The 22,296-nt window shown below is 39.5% G+C and overlaps 1 protein-coding gene across 2 annotated transcripts in view; it reads left to right on the forward strand.

Moving 5' to 3' along the window:
• CDKAL1 (CDK5 regulatory subunit associated protein 1 like 1) overlaps positions 1-22,296 on the forward strand; it is a 648,436-nt gene that overhangs the window by 185,689 nt on the left and 440,451 nt on the right. For both annotated transcript variants that reach the window (XM_026660497.1, XM_026660489.1), the window contains 2 exons: positions 11,803-11,899; positions 21,903-21,951. In XM_026660497.1, coding sequence (XP_026516282.1) covers positions 11,803-11,899; positions 21,903-21,951 — 146 coding nt within the window. The remainder of the gene's footprint in view (positions 1-11,802; positions 11,900-21,902; positions 21,952-22,296) is intronic.

The raw sequence follows: 22,296 nt of genomic DNA on the forward strand, positions 1-22,296 counted from the left end.
TTGTCGTAGTAGTTATAGCCATTTCTGAGTAATTAGAATCTTCAGTGATCAAAGTTTTGCCCCCCTTCCAGGCCTGTAAAATCACGTCCTGATTCAGTCACTCCAATCATCACAACCCCACAACTGCCCTGGAAGTTGCCAACAATCAACTGACAGTCTTGCTTGTCCCCAACTTTCAGCCAACCTGTCTGTTGTGACTTGTATCATTGTTCTCAGCAGACTTCATGTAATCTCTTAGCACTATTGACCCTGCATTATGTGCGTATCTAGTGTTCTTCAAATTCTACATCCTGTTTTTGAAACCTCTGTCTTCTTACCTGGCTGGAAGAGATCTCTTTGCTATGTTATAAATGGAATCATGCAGTTTCAGATGGAGCAGTCATCATGAATAATCTAGTGTTAAAACTAATATAAAATATATATCCGTTTGTTTCTTCGCTCTCCTTCCTTCACTTTCTAGGAAGTCTCAAATTCAAAGGTACAGTATATAACCAATTTATTTTTTAAATTGTTCAACAATAATTTCATTTTAAGCCTATATATTAGCAGGGTTTGATACTCCAACTGTTGACAGTGCATGCAGGTAATTTGAAGCCTGCCTGGACTTTAAACCGGAGACACTGTGGTATTTCACAACAAAATTAATTGGATCAATAATGTATCTTATGCTAGATTTCTTTTAGTTTGAGGAAGTGATAAACAAAACAATAGGAAAGATGGGAAGAAGAGATAGGGTAAATGTGAGAGGTATGTCAAAACGTAAAGGAAAGAGAAGTTATGAAGATTAGAAGATATAAACAAAGGGGAAGATCAAAGATACAGTTCCACACATACAAAATGGGAAATGACTGCCTAGGAAGGAGTACTGCAGAAAGGTATCTGGGGGTCATAGTGGATCACAAGCTAACTCTGAGGCAACAGTGTAACACTGTTTTAAAAAAAGCGAACATCATTCTGGGATGTATTAGCAGGAGTGTTGCAAGACATGAGAAATAATTCTTCCGCTGTACTCTGTGCTGGTTACGCCCCAGTTGGAGTATTGTGTGCAGTTCCGGGCGCCACATTTCAGGAAAGATGTGGACAAATTGGAGAAAGTCCTGAGAAGAGCAACAAAAATGATTAAAGGCCTAGAAAACATGACCTATGAAGGAAGATGGGGGGGGGGGAAGGGCGGGGTGAGCGGGGGGGAGAAGGTTTGTTTAGTCTGGAGAAGAGAAGATTGAGAGGGGACATAACAGCTTTCATGTACATTAAAAAGTTGTTACAGGGAGGAGGGAGAAATTATTCTCCTTAACGTCTGAGATAGGACAAGAAGGAATGGGCTAAAATTGCAGCAAGGGCAGTTTAGGTTGGACATTAGGAAAAAATTCCTACCTGTCAGGGTGGTTAAGCACTGGAATAAATTGCCTAGGGTGGTTGTGGAATCTCCATCATTGGAGATTTTTAAGAGCCAGTTAGACAAACACCTGTCAGGGATGGTCTAGATAATACTTAGTCCTGCCTTGAGTGCAGGGGACTAGACTAGATGACCTCTTGAGGTCCCTTCCAGTCCTACGATTCTATGATAGAATAGAGGTTTAAGTAACTAAATTATACAATACATATGAGAGCTATACATAATGATTTGGTTTATGCTTCCATTAACTCTAAATCAGAATTTGTTTTCCTTCCAAAGTGAAACTTTTCTTAACTCATCAGTATGAGGAGCTTCCGTTTTACCAACTTGGAGTGAGGTACATGTGATTAAATAGCCCATCTACACATGCAAACATAATTTTGTATTAATTTCAGCATAGGAATAAATATATCTACATTTTTAGCATGGACCACGTAACCCAATACATAGCAATTCAAGCTAGAATGGGGGCAGATCATTTTATAGAAATCTTTTTTTAATAAATATTTTTGCTGCGCAAAATAAGACTTTAAAAGTGTGTGTGGGGGTGGAATAATTGACACCTACTTAGGGAACCGAACTTGACAATAGGTGTAGAGTGGTGACTAAATTGGGTCAGTTCCTGCTCCCATTGAAGTCAGTGGCAAAGCTTTCATTGACTTCAGGGAGCAGGCTTAGGTCTTGTGAACAATCACTAATATTTAACTTCTGGAGAGAACAGCATGCTACAGATGTGCTAAGAGGCATGGTGCTTTAGAAAAATGCAGAACTTGGCAATTTTCCCTCCTATGTCTGAGTCCTGCTGCCACCACCTGCAGCACTTCACCGGTGGTGTGGTTACTCTCCGCTTTCTTTTTCTTTTAGTAGAGCTGAATCAGCAACAGTTTAATATGCCCATACTGAATGCCTATAAGAAATCAAAAGCTAAAGGCATTCATGTGGCCAGCAGAGAGCTGGAGATAGGTGAAGATGGGAGATGACTGAGATTCTGCAGGGTTTGCCGTCTATGCTTTTAAAGTCTGTAATATGTGGTTTAAGATAACAATAATGGAAAAAGGATTAACAACTATTTCTCCCTTTTTCCAAACAAGATATAAATTATGGATATCAGTTATGTCACTGTATCTTGTTTGCATGTTGCATTTAGACTGCAAGTAGACAAATTGCCAAAGAGATCCAATCAGTGTTCCAAACTCAATTATAATTCTGCTTTGGTCACAAATCCAGTGTATACATTTATATGGCGCTCACATGACCTCCCTAGACTAACACACGTTTAACAATGAAAATCTGTGTTGAGGAAAGATCAAGACTGGAATAGTAGGCTGTTGCATATCAGGACTGAGTTGCATTGGTAAAGACTTTTGTGGGGAATCTTATTGTTAGGAAATGTATTCCTATTCACTACATCACATAAGCACACTCGTGCTCTAGTGCTGTCCTGAATCAGGGCCTCAAAGATTTAAATTCAAATAATAAGTGGATATCCACAAAAGTTTATTTCCAGATTTCCATTTGAAGACTAGATTGTATTTCCTTTTAATATTAAAAAAAAGTTAATTTTAACTGTATGTATTGATTTGGGTAGGCTAGAGAAATTTCAGCAAGCAATAGTGTTTGTAAAATGAATTTCATTATGAAAATTCAGGATGGGAATTCAATAACAGAACAATGTATCTTACGGACAACATAAGATATTTTAAAACAAAGTTAATACACATTTTAAATTGCAGAAAAGCAAAAGAAAACACAGGACTTTCCAACCCAGAGCAGAACAAGTAGGAGCCTAATTATCAGGGCTTATCACCCAAGTAATCCCCCAAACAGATTCTTCAAATACTATAAAACAATTTACTTCCTCAGATAAATTCAGATTCCCACAAATAGGATCTCTCACTTATGGAAGAAGTATCTAATTAGTTTGTGAAAACTTGACAATCTAAGACAAAACATGGAAGGTTATAATGCTCAGTCAGTGGCAAAAAAAAATGTAGTTATTGCTATGTATTTGCATGACCCAGAGACTAAGCAGATTTGGGTCCATTCTGCTATGCACTTTACAGACCTACAGATAGACACAGTCCCTCTCCCAAATTTCTTACAATCTAAGAGGGATGGGGAACTTACTATGACTGGGGGAAAGGGATACAACAAAATATAGACAGATTATTATGTATTTGATGATGTCTTCATCTTAAAAATCAATTTATCGGATTTTTTTTTAACCTGGTATTGTTTGAAATAAGTCACTTTGTATATAGTCAATGTCATCTTTCCTCTGCCAAGTCAATCAGTTAGGCAGATTTCCCTGTTTATATTGATTGTTCACATACCTAATGGGAGAGAGAAACATTATTAAAATAGGAAAACATTATAAAACAACAAAAATGTGGAGGTTCTAGAATAGGGGTAGTACCTGAAACAAAGCTGTATTTCTTTCAAGTAATTAGATTCTAATTGATTGTGTATCTGTAAAGTTGTAAAATGATTTCCATTATAAGTGTCCATTGGCACACTCAAATTTCCAAAAAATTTCTTTTCAAATGAAACTTTCTAAGCTTGGTCTACATCTGAAAGTGATTTTTTTTCTGGAAAGTTTGAACAAAAACTGTTGAGCTTCCCTAAGACGGGCAAGATGAAAACACCCTCTCTCTCCCACACGGTATTTCCTACTTTAAAAAAAAAGAAAAGAAAAATCTTGAAACCACTTTTTCACAGGTCCTTGTCAAAAATAGCTAAACATGCTTTCTTTGCAAGGCCTTTCCATAGTCTTTCCTACACCTTTGTGTCTCAGTGGAATTGTTGCAGTTCTACTGCTTTCTGAGCTTCCATGCACATGTATAGTTTAGGTATGGGAAAAGTTCACCCTTAAGTGCTAGTTACTTGAATATGCGGTGAAAATGTATCATAAATGTAGGTTTCCAAGGAGCTAACTCAAATAACTCTCGGCCAAAAATTATGATCCCTAGTCAGAAGACTTTTTGCATGGTTGTGTGTCAAGTGGTTGCGCTTAAAATATTTCTACTAGTTCAAAAGTGTTCGTTGGTTCTGTTGCTTCACCCCATTATATGGTAAAGTCTTTCAAATTGACAAATATTTTAAGCATGACTACCATACCAATCCTATAAATAATGATATAAACTGTTTAGGAAGCACTGCAAAAGTCAATTCACCTTCAGCTGGGGTGAGTAAACCTTTTTTGGATGAACAAATACACTAGCAATAATTTAACCCTTCCCACTAAAATGGTGACTAGATTTTTGTGTCCAAGCTGGTAAATTTCTGTGACTGTTTTTGCAAGCTGGTTTAGGGCTAAAACATTAAATGGAGCTAAATTGAATATATTAATCTGACTGGAGGAACATTAGCTGGCTGGTACCCCACTCTTTCCTGACCCACCCTAAGGCTAGTGGGGCAGTGATGCATCTTTACTCCCGCGGAAAGTAGTACCCATTGTGCTGTTGGGGAATTCAGTCTTGCCCATGGCCACAAAAGTCATCAGCAGAGACAGGATTAAACTCAGGATTTTGACTCTATGGCCCATGGTGGTTTCAGTGGCTTTCAGGATTCTGCAAAGTTACCAAACTGGATTTTTTTATGTTGCAAAGTTTGTGCTCCATTATTCTTAAAGCTCTGAGGTAGGAAAGGAACATACAGTCAGACTTAACCCACCACTGAAATATAGCCAGCCCTTGGGTGGAACTCAGCAGCTGTTTATCAGTGCAATATTCAGTTGAAACTTTTGAGGATATTTTGGTAAGAGAGCTGGTTATTATCGGAGTCAAACCTTGGCTGTATCCCCACATTTAACAATCCTACTCTTACAAAATGTTCCTTGAGATATTCGGTAACCATATGTTTTCAGGGCCTCAGTTTCTTGTCTCATGAAATGGATGTTTACATGTTTGTTTTGTAATATTTTGGAAAAAGACATGCTTGCTCTTGTAAGGAAGATAAAATTTAATTTATTTTCCCAAGAGGATTTACATGTTAGCTGATGTTTTGAAAGACAAGTTCAAAGGAAGCAGCGTATTAATAGGGGGGCTGCTTTTCTAGAGATTGGTACTCAAATGCAGTTCTGTAAACTCCAGCGATGTGGGTCATTGTTCTTACATAAAACATCTTCATGTATCTTACAAACAAACTGTATGTGAATTATTTAGAAGCAATGGAATAGAACAAGGCAGCTGACAAAGACACCTGAATATAATGTAAATACAGCTAAGTAGTCCCCTGACCAGGGTACTACATAGCTCCAATTTGTAATGTTGGTGGGGCTTGTGTTTGTCAGATCTTAAAGTCCTGGACTCAGGAAGTTGCAGAGAGTTCAATTGTGGCTGGCCCCTCCCCATGGAGCACAATAAGACTGAGGCCTTTTTGCGCCCTTTTCCCTCCTTGTTCATCCATGCCAGAATCTGACTTTGAGTTTGCATCTGTAATTTTCTTTTGGCAGTAGATAACATGCGATTTTTAAGGTGTGGGTTTTTTGTTTGTTTGTTTTTTTGTCTTTTACTCCAGACCCCATTGAAGATGAAGAAGTCCTATTCTTCATCTCTTCATTCCAGGGATGCATCTTTTCCCTTTAAATTCCGTGGATCCTTTCTGATTAGCTTTTGCATTCTGGTCAGTTGGAAATGTGGGGGATAGACCAACAGTCTTTCTTTAGCACACTTTGCCCTTTTGCACAGCAGTGTTTGCTTTTTTTACAGTCAGCACTTTTTCTATCAGTCTGGAAAGTGGAATTCCTCATGGTTGTATTGTTTCCTTCCATAACTTTCACCAGACTGGTCTGGTGACATGTACAGGGTGTGATGCAAACCAGTGACAGTAGATGCCATCAAAGAGTTATTTCCTTGGCATATGTTTTTCAAATATCTGCTCAGTGCTTTTCTGAGTTTCCTTCATGCCACATTTCCAGTTGATTCACACTTTTGTCTAAGGTCTGTTTTTAGGGTGACATTAAAGTTTTGTGTGTTACTTTAGAAGGGTTTAACAGAATGACACAACTAGATTGTATTGCAATGTCTGATTAATAACTTGAATCTCTTTTTGATTCTTAAGCCAGGTCTACACTAGAACCTGTTGTTGCCTGAGGAGTGTGACTTTTTTCTCTTTAATGACATTTCTATACTCGCAAAAACCCTAGTGTAGAAGCAGTTATGTCATAAAAGTGCTTTGTCGGTATAGCTTATTTTGCTCAGGAAACTGGTATAAACTTCACTGTTAAAAATCACTTTTTTGGTGCATCTACATTTAGGAGGGTTTAGCTATACTACAGACTTCTCCTAGTATAGAGCTGGTCTCGGTCTTCTGGGGCTACAACTTCAACATATTGTCATGTGCCTGGTAATATTCACTTAACCACAACCCTCTTCCCAGATCTTGTTCCTGAAAACAAAGATATTTCCGGACTTATATTATTATATAGCTTATCCAGCTATATTCCTCTTACTCCTATTTTATAACTCTTTTTTTTCTATCAAAAGGAGGCATCTGCCTTTCTGTTTTTCAAAGATTGTTTTAGCTCACTTTAGACTCATTTTCTTTGATATGCTGTTCCATAGCCTTTCCCCCAAACTTCCCTTGCTTCCTTTTAGCATGGAACCTGTCTTGCTATGATTTCACTTATGTCTATCTGATTGTATTCCCTGTAGCTTGGAATGCCTCATGTTCATTATATGAGATCCTCTTCTGCTACTTAGATTCAGCAGCAATGGAGCATGAAAAAACCTTTCTTACTCATATTGGTGTTTATATTTTTCTATATTTGTGTGATACTGGTGTGAATATTCACAACTTGATACAAGCTGTTATCTTACCAATTGCCCAGAAGTGGCACTAACTAATTCATTCATGATATAGAATTGAGATAACATGATAGCTTAACACTTTTCAACTTCACGAATTTGTTATAACAACACTTTTGAAGTCAGCTGCCTGTTTCATGCTGAACAGTCTGTAGTTTACCAACTTCCTCCTCTCTGTGATGCAGTCTGCTTTTAATTTCAGATGTTTGGCATGCATTGCTGTGCATCTAGAACACCCTGTATGCATACTTGGTAATAATAATGGACTCTTTAGGGGAGAGGTTCCCAAACTTTTTTTGCTGTGCTGCCCTTTGGAGATTCATATCACATGCATGTCCACTCAGCACAGGGGAAAGAGGGTACCCGGGTGGTGCTGAATTTGGAGCTGCAAAAGGGAGGAAGGGACCAGCTTGTGCGGGGAGGAAGCTTGCATGCCCTGTTTGAATCCAGCTGCCCACAGTGGGAACTTGTATGTATGCATAGGGGTTGCACCCGCACCCGCTTTCCAAGTGTGTGCGCGTACTGGGTGCAAGGCCATTGCTCTGGGTCCAGGAAACATTAGCATTACCAGCGCCATGTTGATTCCCAGTGCATCCATGGGGCTGGCACCTGAGGGCTGGGGGGAGTGTGAGAGATGTGGGGGTGGAAATAAGTTCTCGTGAGGCTGCGTGGTTCCTGTGGGAGCTGGCTGGCAGTAGGATGGTGACACAGAGCTGAGATTACTGGGCAATGGTTAATTCTTAACCACTCAGGTCTTCATGCCCTGTGATAACCTCGGTCTGCCTCACCGGAGGGGGTGAGCCCCACAGTTTGAAAACCAGTACTCAAGTCTGAGTTAAGAAATTGTTTACTTTAGTGCTGCACATGTTTTTTAAATGTACCAATTTGTTATTTAATAACACACAATTCTGGAGAGCATGTATAGATACAAATGTCAAACTTAAGTGATTGATTGTAGTTTTTGTAGTGGTTCTCAGCCTTCCATACCAAGATGCTCATTTGTACAGTCAGATCGCCCCAGAGCCCCCTTATAAATCTAGTTCTCATTACCAATACGTAGCCACATCCTGTGGGTTTTGCAGTGTCCCACACCTCTTTACATTCCAGAGTACTGCCAGGAAGTCCTGAATGAGGGGCCCAAACATGCTGGGTGATAAGGAAGTCACCATTACTTCAGCACCCAGAAGCTCCATAGGCACCTAGAATGGAATGGACATGAGCAACACATCTCGAAGAACAACAATTACGAAAGGTGGTACTGCAACAGTATTGGGCCGAGGCCTGTCTTCATTTGTGTCTTGTTCAGGACAGAATTTACTGGAGCCTAGCAAAAAATAATGAACTGTAAAACAATGGCTCTAGTTTGGGCAGGTTCATAGTTACATAAACAAGGTATAATCAAGACAGAATTGTTTATTGTTTCCCAAGTTAGCTATTCTTACAGGTTTTCAACAAGAAAAAGGAGAATAAAAATATAAATATTTTTATTGTAATCTCTGGTCTTGGCAGATAATGATTTTTATACTTTATTTTTTAACTTGAAAGTACTGTATTGTATGCAGTACTCTGCTTTCCCCCTGTTTCCAGGATTCCACCCTTTTAAAAGAAAATTGGACTTAATTACATGTCTACTCAGATGTATGTCTTGTAAATCATTTTCAGATAAGAGTACATTTCTAGAAAATATGTCCTAATGCAATTAAAGTTGAAGGTTTAAGGGTAAGGTTCATTTAATTGAAGAATATAAAGAATGTCTAAAGAAGATGTTTATTCATGCCACTTTTAGATTCAATGAAGTATTATTCTCATTAGCATTCATGTTTCTTTTCTAATACTGTTCCTGTGCTAGCTAGGTTTCTAAAGAACAATTTTTGTAGGCTTTTGTTAGTCAGAACAGAGCACATTAAACAATATTTGTAGGGATATGGGGCATATTTTCAGCAAGCAGTTCCTGGAAAAATATAAAACAAATATTTAATATACCATTCTTGCTCACATTTGTGCTGGGTTTCATGGATAGGACAACATGTTATGGCTTTTAATGAAAATAATTTTATTGAAAATTTAGCGCAAGCATTACTGCTTAATTACATTTTGAAGCAAAAATTCTCAGAGTATAGAAAAGTCCGTAGGGATATTTAAATAAAAAGTTATATGAAGTTAAATGTATTCTATCTAACTGTTTTCCTCCTCCATTTACATTCTAAGAAGAAATGCTAAAATGTGAAAGCTGTGAAGGAACATTAAAATGCTATTTAATGTGTCATGGGAAATTTTTGTTTATTATTTTCCCAAATGAAAAGACTGTAATAAAAAGCTTTTTCCACTGCAGTTCTTTAGTAGGTGGTGATGGGGGTTATTTCTAGCAATAGATTACACCAGATGTAGAGTTGCCTAGGGATATATACTCTGGTTACAGGAGACAAGTCTCATTGCCTTACCTTGAGGCATTAGGTTGAGTCAGTTAGGTCATGTGAGTAGTGATTTTTATCCTTCAGTGTTGCAGAGTTTCAAATGATGGTATGTGACATTTTTGCAGGAAGTACAAGAAACAGACATGTTTTTAACTTGGATATGGGGATATAAATGGCTTCTGCTCAAGTTTTGCAAGTGGAAAACTTTCTTACAGCTGAAAGACCAAACCTTTCTGATTTCACAAGCATGTTGCTGGGTATAGCCCCCATTTTAAGTAACATATTTAATTAGCATTTGAACAACATTTCATATTCATATGATTTTGTTAAATAAGAGACAAGAGTATGGTATTTTCATATAGATTAATCTGAAAGTAAAGCAACTATTTCCCTCTCAGGTTGAAATGAATCCATCATGATTGACATCTGTAGCTTTCCTGTGATGCCTGCTGCAAGATAAATAATTGACTTTTATAGGACTACTGAGAGCACCCACTGTTACATTAGGCAGATGAAAAATAAGCATTATAAACTCTTAGTTATTGCATAATTGCCATTAGGAGATCTTTAGCCCTTTCTGAGACAGTTGGTGCTGGGCACTGTTTTGAGGCAAGATATCTGACTACATGGCCAGTGATCTGATTCGGTATGGCAATTCCTTCTGTCATCTAAAACCAAATGGGCTTGTTCCTAAAGGTGACCTGCAAATTAAATAAAACAAAAGTATCAGTTTTTCCATTATGAGGTGAATTCTGACAATTAGCCAGGAGGAAAATGGGGGTAATAAGCGCATTTGACTGTCAGCCTAAATTTTCTTTGTTAGCAGGTTCAGAAGTCCAGACCTGCCAGGAATTTTCAGCTTCATGAATGGAGTGTGCCGGTTTACACTCTTGTGGTAACATCACTTCCTCTAAAGTACCCTACTGGAGCTAGCCTCCAGAGATCAAATAAGCCTGTATTTCTCCAACAGTGTGTGATTTTGTAAATGTTACATTATCTTAGTAAGGAGCACATTTCAAAAAAGTGTGTCATGACACTAGAGTTTTATCCCCAAGGTATAAAGTAATAGCAAACACTGTACAACTCTGTACATTGTTGAAGAAAATACTGACTCACTACAGGATGGCTCCAGCTTGCCATAAATTTCCATAGAGGGTGTGATGTAGCCAGTAGTGTGAATTGTGGGACATAAGTCTGAGAGCGGACAACCCATAGGATGTCTGGGCCAATGGAACCTGATAAAAAGTTGAATTTCCTTCTCTCTCTGTCTGTTTGGGTATTTGGATTATTATTTTAATATTAGCAGATCATCTAATTAAGTTTACTAATTATAAACCATTGCTTCAACCCAACTTTGTTGTTTTCAGTACAGTTGGGTATAGCAGGTGCATAGTACTTTCTGTATTTTCAAGTTTCAGGAATGGCTTAAAATTCAATGCTGTATGTAGAATTAATTAAAATATTATTTAAAAAAATGAAAGGAACTAGCTATTTGATCTTCAGTATTTCAGGTTCCCACTAGGTGGCAAGATAGTGCCTGAACTAAGGAATTATATAAATTAATATTCACATAAATATTTAATCTGGCAAAGGTAAACAGTTCAAGCTTGAAAATGTTCAATCCAGTTTTAATAATAGTTTTAAACACTGATGTAATTTTTCATTTCAGACTGCATTAAATAGCTGTTAAATTGTGAGCTAATGGTTCTTGTTCACATAGACTGTACCTTTTGTTTTAAATGACTTGTCACAAATCAGGTTTTAGATGTGTTCCCCAACTGCCTCAACCACATATCCCTCTGCCACAGTTGTGGTAAATAAAGCTTAGCTAAAGTTTATATTAGGACTTTCAGGATTATCCAGTGTGAACGTCACTGCCCTGTCCCTCAGATGAAGGCACTAACTCAGAAGTCTGCCATGTGTGTTGTATTCTCCTTGTAAATGGAAAAGGCAGCTCAAATATCTGATTTGTCAGGATTTTCTTTAACCCAGATTCAAACATGGACCTATCCCATTAACTATGGAACTGTTTGCAGCAGTGTTCGCTTTTCTGTGAACAAATAAATTATTCACCTTATTTGATGATGAATGCTATTCCAGGACTTGTAGATACTAGGTAGTTACTTTACAATTCAAAGGGATCGGCTTTCAGAAATTAATTCTCACTTTTTAAAAATCATTTTAGGAAAGCCCAAGAAGACGACAAGAAAGTGGTTTTAGCTGGATGTGTTCCACAAGCCCAGCCTCGTCAAGACTACCTCAAAGGTCTGAGCATTATAGGGGTAAGAACATTTGTCAAATAGAAAAGACCTGTTAAGATTTTCATATTCATTTTCTTGCCCATAAGAGTCATGTAGTGTTGCTGTCTGAAGTTTTATATTAACTTGTTGGTTAGATGGGTCTCGGCTATGGGCAATATCTTGTGTTTAAAAAAAACGAGGCTTTTCACACAATTTTTCAATGCCAACAACTAGACTTTCTTCCTTTCTTCTATTGGGAAAGCCTAGAGTTCAGTCCTTCTCTAAACCTAAATCAATGGATGCTTTGTGTCAAATACATTCTTGCACGTAATTGAGGTTTAGTCTGTTTGCAGAATTTAGTGTCAATGTTCTATGCAGCCTGCAGGGGGTGAAGGCAAGGATTAACTCCCCTACTTTAAATATAATCTTCTATGTTGTTGTTAGAAAGAAATACAGCTAGTTAAAGTCGAAATGCAAAAGAGACAATAGTGTATAAATTTTATAGCTAGCACCTGTTTTTCATCACATTTGGGTTTTTTTTACTTCTTGCCTTTGGGCAGAGTGACTGGGGAACGTGACAATTTTACTGTCTACTCAGGGCAACAGAAAGGGTTAATGCATCTGCGTTTGTGAGCTGTTAAACAGTTGGCATGCTTCACCCTGGTTGTAGACAGTGAGGATCCTGTGTATTGTAGTTTTTAAAGTGCTTTTGTATCCTTTGGGATGAAAAATACTGTATAACTGCATCAGCACTGAAAAATTGTCATGAAAATCGATGATCTCAGGCGCAAAATACTAAGGATTTTTCATCAATTAAGTCTTTAAATAAAGACTAGATGTCTTTCTAAAATGCTTTCGTTGGGCCTATTGCAGTAATTGCAGAGTGAAGTTTTCTGACTTGCGTTATGCAGGTCAGAGCAAATAGTACTACAGGTTCCTTCTGGCATTAAAAGGTATTAAATGTATTAATTAAAATATACTCATCCTCACTTAGCTCTCATGAGGATAAACCGAAACTAATCTTTTAACTTCCTTGTTTTTTTTAAAGTCATGTTAGGTTAGTAAAAAGAGTTCTTACAAAGCCAAGTAGGAAGTAGAACATAAACTAGATAGGCTTTTTAATTATAATTTTCCATTAAGATAGTTTCTGTGCTTATTGCACTATTTGACACAACCGTTTTACAGCTTCCCTCATATTACTATGTATACTCAAAATATGTTAACCAACCACCCACTCATAGAAATGTAGAGTTGAAAGGGACTTCAAGAGGTCATCTAGTCCATTCCCCGCACTGAGACATATATAGGGATCAATTGAGTCTACATACAATCCTATACAGTAGGTCAAGGGGACGTAAAGTACCCCCTTACTCTCTTTTATATGCAGGCTGCTTTGCGGGTCACAATTTGGTGGGGAAAACCTCTCCAGGGCCACTGTTCTTATATCTGTGCAAATGGATGGGAGTAAAACAACCTTTGACTCTGTCACCCTCAGTGCAGCAGCCAGTTTGGTACTGCTCGCTTCCTCCATGCAGCAAAGGAGCAGCAAGAACTGAGTTGTGACTGAGTCCCTACTCTGCCCCTGGAGCACATAATTATGTGTCCTGTGCCAATCTAGCCTGTAGTAAATGTACAAAAATCTGTACATAAAAAGACATTAGACTAGTAAGGAAAGCATATACTGGATTAAAAAAAAAAAAAAAAAGGCCCATATCCTCTGACCTAGATTGTGATTTGTGATACGCTGTGTCAATTTTTGAGCATCCAACCGGAGGAACTGATTTCTAAAGGGTGATAAATGCTTTTCTGAAAATCAGACCTCTTCACTTCATCTTAAGTTGGGCTCCCAGAATTACAAGTTACTAATGAAAATATTTTCCATTTTGGATTTAAAACAGACAAATGTCTATTAAAAGTTAACTAAAGCGATTAACACACTGCCCCCAAATCACTGGAATTGGCCTTGGAAACATTGAAATGATGTTCACAATAAAGATGATAATTATAAAGATAACAGCAGTGTGCATTAAAGTTATAGTACCATAAACATAGGATATCGTAAGTACACAAAGCTCTTGTTCTATAGACCTAAATCTTCAAAAGAGATTCTCCCTTTATCTCTTCTGTATTATGTTTTTTTGTGTCCCCGTTTCCCCCCCCCCACACACACACACATTGGGTCACACAGAAAAGTGTGGTTTTTCCCTAGTATACAATATTATTTAGTGTTAAGTTCCTCAAATAGAGGATTAAAAGTGCAGTAATGTCAATGCAGACTAAGGAACAATACATTTTGACATACTAATGTTTTTAAAAAGTGAGACTCAGCATCCTATTGTAGTAAAATATTCTTTTAAAAGGGCAGTTGTAATGAGACTGAGAATTTGAAAGTGTTTTGTTGGCAACTTCATGCTGATTCAGCTATGAAAATGTAAATGTTATAAGGAAGCAGTTGTGAAAACTTTGCTTTACCACCAGGTGTTTTTGTTGGTCTCATCCATGTGTTGAGTAATAGAAATTTGATTTGTCATCAGTTACATAAGCTGTACTATATTTTAAGCAATGTTGTCTGAGAATGTGGTTTCTTGCTAACAATTATAAGTCTCTTGGGATAACTTTGTAGAGAGACAGTGTGTCAGAGTAGAGTTCCCTTGGAAAATGTTGGTCTGGGTATGACGAAGGTTGAATGAGGAAGTTACAGTATTTGTGTAACTACCAGTAAGACTATGGCAATCGAGGGCTTCTTTTAATCAGTGCCTTGAATATACAGAACTAGACTTTAAAGTCATTTCTTTTGGATGATATATTGTGTATTCACACACACACACATATATAGTAGCATTGCATTTTTAACTGACTTGTAACAATGCCCTTTGAAACAGTGTACTGAGAGTTTAAATTCTTCATACTGATGTGATAGTCTAAACCAGTGTGATACATTGGATTATATTTTTCTGAGAACATTTAAAGTCATACAGTTTACACAGTAGATTCCACTTAATAGCAATCCTGGTAATAGCAGCTTGTGCTTATTGGCAACATAGTAATCAGAAACCAATCCCATCCCATTAATATCAGTGTTAATGGGATTTGGATGATTAGCAACAGGTGTGCCGCTTAAGAACAACTTTATTTAGAGAAGAGGTCCTACCTGTATTCTGTTTCCTGCATCTGAGCATGCATAACTGAGCGCTTCCACTGTGTGCCATGGCTTCCAAATGCGTGAACCTGTCTCTTGCTGATAAAGTTCAGGTGTTGGAGGCCCTACATGAGCCCACTGCTAAGCAAGTGAGAGTAGCCAAGAGGTTTGTTTTCTCAGTGTGTTGTTTTGTGCATTGAGAACAACAGCCATAACATTTTATAGGAGCACAGGAACAGCACAGAATGAGGCTGTGAGCGCCAACGTGAGGGAAAGGAGGTAGCTGTTGGTCAAGCCCTGTGGCTCTGGTTTCAGCATACGCTTAGCCACGGTGCTCGACTCTTCTGGCCAATGCTGAAAAAGAAGGCAAGTCACCTAGTGGTAGAGCCTAGGAAGGACACTAACGCTGAAGGTGACAGGCTTAGTAAGTGGAAAGCTGGGCACAACATGATTCAGCGCAAAGAGCATGGCAAGAAAGATAGGTGCTCACCTTTTCAGCAGCCACTGAATGGTGGGCAGACATCCTCCCCAGCATTCTCGAGCAGTACCAGCCACATGACATTTTCATTGCTTATGAGACGGGTGCTTTCCTGACAGAGGCTTTGGCATGCTAAAAGAAGGGTTTACAGGAAGGGGGGGAGGGAAATTGCCGTTAATTGGAAGTAGTGCAAACATGGGTGGCATGGAAAAACAGCCTATCAGGGTGATCAGAAAGAGCAAGTGCCCTTGTTGTTTCCCTAAGGACCACTCAGAGCTGTCTGTGATATACAAAAACTCAGCCAGGGCATGAATGACTAGTTTGTTGTTTGAAGAGTAGTTTAAGAACTGGAATAGAGAGCTGAGTCTACAAGACCAACCCATGTACCTTTTAATTGACAATTGCCCAGATCATTCAGCTCACGTAAAGCTATCACACATGGTGTTAAAATTCTTGCCTCCATGTGCAACCTCAGTCATGCAGCCAGTGGGCATGGGTGTCATTAAAAACTTCAACAGTCACTACTGTGTTCCTCTTAATGCTCACATTACTGCCTCTGTGGAAGCTGACCCACCCATATGGTATGATATGGATGTTTCAGAAAAAAAAAAACCAAACCCTGTGATTGATGCACTTCATCTTGCCAAGGAGTCATGGGTTGCTGTTCTCACACTGACTGTTCTAAACTGCTTCAGGAAGGGAGGGTTTTCATCAACAGAAATTGATGGTGTGGTGGGCATTCATGTTCCGGATGATGTTTCTGTTCCTGAAAATCTAACTGCAGAGGAATTTGAGGCCATTGTTTAGTTTGAGAGTCATTTGGAGATGGAAGATGAGCTTTCTGATTCCAAACTTCTGGAGACAGCAGTGGCTGTAAAGTACCAGCAGGCTTATGAGACACAAGAGGATAGTGCATCTGACGATAAACCTGAAGAACTTTCCCTCACAGAGCAGCTGTGTGCGGTGGACATTTTTCTCAGGATATTCCAGAGTTGGCTTTGAGAATGGTTATGAGCATGCACACAGAACTGAGAAGGATTTACAAGTGGAGATGGCAAAATGAGGAAACCAGACAACATTAAACAAATTTTGTTCTTAATTTTTTTTATTTTTATCTATTTTATTAGTAAAAATCTCATGCTGCTTCAATTTGTGTGACACTAACTGTAATTACAGTACTGTTCAGCATACAAAGACTTATACTGTGTTTTATAAGTTTTCTTTAGGGTTTTTAAAAAACATTTTCTTTACACAGTGTTGTAAAATTGTGTTCCACTTTACAGTATTTCTTGTGACACACAGCAAGCTGAAATGTCCTAAGTTTGTGCTAAGCATTGTGGTACACTGTAATTCAATGTTTCTCAAACTGGGATCCTCCTACCCCTCCCTCCCAGCGCCTCCGGGGAACAGCTATTCAGCGGTGTGCAGGAGGCGCTGGGAGGGAGGGGGAGGAGCAGGGCCGGGGTGTGCTCGGGGGAGGGGGCAGAAAGAGGCATGGAAGAGGAGTGGTAGGGTTGGGCGGGGCGGTGCCTTGGGGGAAGGGGTGGAGTGGAGGCAAGGCACTTCCCTCCTTAGCGGGAGGCTTGGGAGTCCGCGAAAATGTTTAAATCAAAACGGGGGGCCTTGGGTTGTTAACGTTTGAGAACCGCTGCTATAAATCCATTACTGTTTGCCATGTTTGGTTTTCTTTAGTACTGAAAGTTAATAAACAGTTTCAGAACTATTGTTCTGGGCAATGTATCATTGTTCCATGCTCATTTTTCTTTGTATCCCCCTGAAAACAGTGCCCTCTGCTTATTGGCAGCTTCTGGATAATAACAGCTTTTAGCTGGAACCAAGAGGTTGCTATTAAGTGAATCTACTGTATACTGGCATCTGTAAAATAAGGATAATACTTCCTTACCTTACAGGGGTTTATAAGGCTAGAATGCATTAATGTTTGTGAGGCTTACGCTCTGTGCCATCCTAGATAGAAGCCTTTACAAACATGAATTCCCAATGTGTATTTCAGGAAAGGAATAAATTGGGTTGAATTTTATGTGGAATGATTTTAAATGGCAAATCTGGTTGGAGAGCTATAAACCCAGCATATAGGTGCAGATTTGCTTTTCAACGCTGTGAAGAAGAGTGGTTTCATGCAGAGAGCTCTCTTAACACGTGCTGCTCAATTGATTGGCCTCTGGCTTAAATATCTGTTACTGCTTATTCAGGTAGATATGCTTGAGTCTGTAAAGCCAGGCTGCAAGGTGACTGTATTTCAAACACCGAAGTGTTCAGTCTGAAAATTTGGTGTGTAAATAGAAAGCAACGCTCTCAAAAGTGTCACTTCTAATAAACATTTCTATTTGTCCTATAATTAGTAGACTACAAAAAACCAGCAATATGATAGAACAATTTCTTGTTAACATTGTATTTAATGGTACATCAAAATATTTCATAGAAATTTCCAACCATGTTCACCTAGCAAGGGACATAAAAGGCAAAGTGTAGGTCCTTTATTTAATGGAAAAGAGAACTAATAATGGATGACATCAAGAAGGCTGAGGTGTTTAATGCCTCTTTTGCTTCAGTCTTCCCCAGAAGGGTTAATGCCGACCAGATATTCAACATAATTAATATTACCAACAAGGGAGAAGGAATCCAAGCCAAAATAGGGAAAGAACAGGTTAAAGAATATTTAGATAAGTTAGATATATTCAAGTCAGCGGGGTTTGATGAAGTTCATCCTAGGGCACTTAAGGAACTACCTGAAGCAATCTCGGAACTGCTAGCAATTATCTTTGAGAATTTATGGAGGATGGATGAGATCCCAGAGGACTGGAAAAGGGCAAACATAATATCTATCTTTAAAAAGATAACTTTGCCCAGAAGTACCTATGGGGTGGTTCTTGTGCCTTCTGGCTTTTGCACTATCCGTGGATGTTCAAGGGCATTGCTGCCCCCAAATCCTCGCAGTTCCTTCTTACTGCCTGCAGCTAGAATTGGAGCATTCTGTGTGGTGATTTTCTTCACAAAGTTTTTTCTCAGTTTCTCTGAGAATTTATTCTACTTGGTTCATTGTTAGTGTACTTAAAGTAGTACCCTTAGGTTTAGTTACAGTACATCTAGGGCAACAGATAGTTGCCCTAGATGATGCCCTCACCAGGGTTTAAACTTTGTCTGTCTTGTGGGGTAGCTATCCCCAATAGTGACCCCCCACACCTGATGTTTGTTGGGCACATTAAGGGTGCTTTATATGCAGGTTGTTTAAGAAGAGGACACAGTTGATGATAAACTAGCAGCTGAAACAGCATCTCTTAGAGCAGGCACCGGGGACCTCAGATTATCCAGCTTTTCTTCAGAGCCAACATGAAATGTGATACCTGGCTCAAGATTCAGGGCTTTCCCTTGGAAGAAGGATGGATTATTCTCCTTCTTTGGGTCCTCTGAGGAAGAGGTCCCATAAGACCAATCGGGACCATTCCAGGACTCAGAGGGACTCCTGTTAGTCACCTCAGAGGAGTGCTGACTGGCACTTTGAGGCCTCTGGTATGCATGATGGAGCTGGTTCATCTAACTGCTCCCCGGTATCATGCTCAGATCAGTTGGACTCTGTAATGTTGACTGCGGTTCCCACCATGTGGTGTCCATTGAGTCCTGTAACAATGATGGCAGCATTGGCACTGACTGTCTCCACACTGTTGGCATATCCGGCAGCGTCAGACCTGCTCTTCCTTTATGCTCCTGATTCTCCTGTAGTTCAGAGGCTATCAGTTGCAGCGCCTTCTACATTGTCCCCTTCTGCTGTACCACTGGCACAGTCTGAGTTGCAGAGCTGTCTTGCTCATCTGCACTGCACTGCATTCTGCACCATCTGGGGCTCAGACTGCAAGGTTGCAGTCAACGTCCTTTGCGGTACTGAGAGGCTCATTGGCACAGACACTGTCTTTGACACCGATGATGTATGTATTACAGACCCCTTCGCTGGATTCAATGCTGACCTCGGTTTCAGCACCCTCGTTTGCTCAAGTGCTGGCTATAGGGCAATGTCTCTTCAGGAACCAATAGTATCAACTGCTCCTTGATCCTCAGCACCAGTGATGACTTCATATTGGGTTCCAGATGAGGCTGACCATTTGTTTGCTTCCTCGGGGGTGGCTCCTCCATTCCCACTGGATGACTCCGAGGGCTCCTCAAGATCTTGTTTGGAGACTTCTTCCTCTTCCTTCTCACCATCAAAGCACCGTTCTCAATCCTTGGATCACCATCGGCACTGGCATCAGCACCATTCTAGCCGTAGAGATAGCAGTCCCTGGCCTACTACCTACTGGCCACCAATGCCCTACCACTATTCCCAGTGGCCTCTTTGGAGTGTGACTCAGTTTGGGAGTTCCCGCTCTTGATTCAGCCCGGGGAAGATGACCGATTACTGCTCCCTCTACTACACTTGCAGTCAGAGGTTATTCTTCCTGAGCTGGTCCAGTCTGACCCTCTCGTGCAGGTACCTGAACCTCTCCCCTTCACCACCTCCTCAGCCTCCATTGGTCCTCCTTTCTTTTTGGATGACCCTGCAATACCGGACTCTTCTTCACCAGTGCCTGATGACTCTGTCATACCAAGACCCTCTCAGGTATCTGTATCAGACTTTCGGGATCCAGACGGAGTACATGCAAGAGAACACACACATGTTGCTGAATATCCGCCAGTCCTCAGCCCCAGAGAGAGTAATTCTCCAGATAAATGAAGCCCTTTTGGAGCCTGCTAAATTCCTCTGGAATATCTATTTCATTACTGCTTCCCAGCTAAGTGGTCTGAAAAGTGGTGTTATGTCCCCATTCAGGGCTTTGAGGCACAGGGAGTGAGTGCTGCCCTGTGTGTGCTGCTAGGCAGAGTTCTCTGGCTTTGTGCCCTGGGCATGTGCACACCCAGTGGAATACATACCTGCACCCACATCACGAAGAGCAACAGTTACAATACAGGTAAGTAAAATCTTTTACATTCAAATTTTGAAGTAAGGCTGAGGATTAAATTACAGGAGGGTAAAGTTTCTTTTTATCTGTACATTGTGTAAAAGAGTCAGGCCCCTTTTAAAAATGCTCCAGGGGATATTACTGGGAGAGAAATCTTATATCAAGAAGTACTGTTTCCCTTAATATGAAGATGTCTCCTGATGGGGACTTCTGATGTCCTTGGAGAGGTAAACCACTCAATCACACATGATTGATTGATTTTTGGTGCAGAGATTGTCATTATACATGCAAGTGAGTAAAGGAAAGAAAGTGATGTGTGAGTAATTAAAATAGTAATGATGAAAAAGGTATATAGTAGAATGAGTTGTGCTGTAATTACATATGGTCATTTTATCTGTGTATTAACAAATTTTATTTTCAGTGACAACATAAAGAATATTCCAGTGTAGATATATTTTTCTAGGTCAAGTAAAATGTTTTGTTCCACAGATTTTAAAATTGGAAGTCAACATCCTTTCTTCCTAAATGCATGGGACTCCAGCCAAGCAATTCCCTTTAATTTCAGTTAGAGGTACTTTATATTGGAGCCACATAGTGCAATACGCACCTTGAGTCTTGTCCTCCTGGTATCTCACTTGTCATCATTGTAGTATTGAAGTTCCAGTAACATACATAAATCCTCTGGACATACACTTTCAAGAAATATATTTCTTGACCGTATCCCAAGAAAATGAAAGTGCAATGTACTGTGTTTTTTTTCTTTGAGCTCAACATATTGATTTTAAAAGGGTTTAAGAATTTCGTAAGTGAATTTCCCCATTGCACAATAAGAGAAGGGCAGTGATCACAACTATTTTAGGAATGCAACCAGGCTTCTTTTTTAATGCCCACAGTTTTAAAATTATCACGATTTGCTAAAACGTTTAACTCATGAGCTGAAATTTCCAGTTCTTGATCAATATTAAACAATTAATTAAAAAAAATTAAAATCTATTTTGGACTTTTGAGAGGTGTAGTTATGAAACCTAATTTGAAATATGTAATCAGGGTATTCTATAGAATGTATTTAGCTTAGTGTGTGATCTTAACTTTCGGAATTTCTTGCTTTTCTCTTTTCTTGCACTTTTTATCCAGGCCTGACCTAGCTTAGCTTACTAGCGCTGACAAGGTACTCTGTGTAACATTTCTGCAGACCTTAAAGACTGTGTAAAAGAAGCTCATGGATCCTTTTTTATCCTATTAAAGAGAAGTTATTTTTTCTGCTGGGAAATAAAAAACAAATGTTTCAGTATAGGTGAATAGAATCATCTGTTCTCTGCCCAAGACAAAATAATACTACACAACACTATCCTAAGTGGAAATATAACCAAAAACGATTTTAGTTTCTTCCACACTACTGAATGAAATACATGTGAAACAAGAATTTTTCAGATCCATCAAAACAGCTTAGTTTATTGATCTTCTGGTCCTTTTTTTCAGGTTCAGCAAATAGACCGTGTAGTAGAAGTTGTGGAGGAAACTATTAAAGGTAAGCCTTACAATTGAAATAACTGCTGTTCTGCTGAATGCTGTGAGCTTTATTTAGGGTTACCATTCGTCCGGATTCCCCCGGACATGTCCGGCTTTTTGAGCTAAAAATAGCGTCCGGGGGGAATTTGTAAATGTCCGGATTGCCCCCCCCATGCAGAGCGCGCGCGGCTAACAGGGCAGCCGGCCGGATGGTGCCACTTACATGGGGCTCCGACAGCCAGAGAGAGCCCCTCCTCCTCTCCCCTGTGGCAGAGATCCCTCCCTCCCTGCATTCGCAGATCGCCTCCGGCAGTCTGGAGCTCCTCCTCCGCTGCCCAGCGTGCCGGGACGAACGGCTCAGGCC

Source organism: Terrapene carolina, unplaced genomic scaffold (genome assembly GCF_002925995.2).
Source record: "Terrapene carolina triunguis isolate 2854851 unplaced genomic scaffold, T_m_triunguis-2.0 Scaffold58, whole genome shotgun sequence".
NCBI classification, from domain to species: domain Eukaryota; kingdom Metazoa; phylum Chordata; order Testudines; family Emydidae; genus Terrapene; species Terrapene triunguis.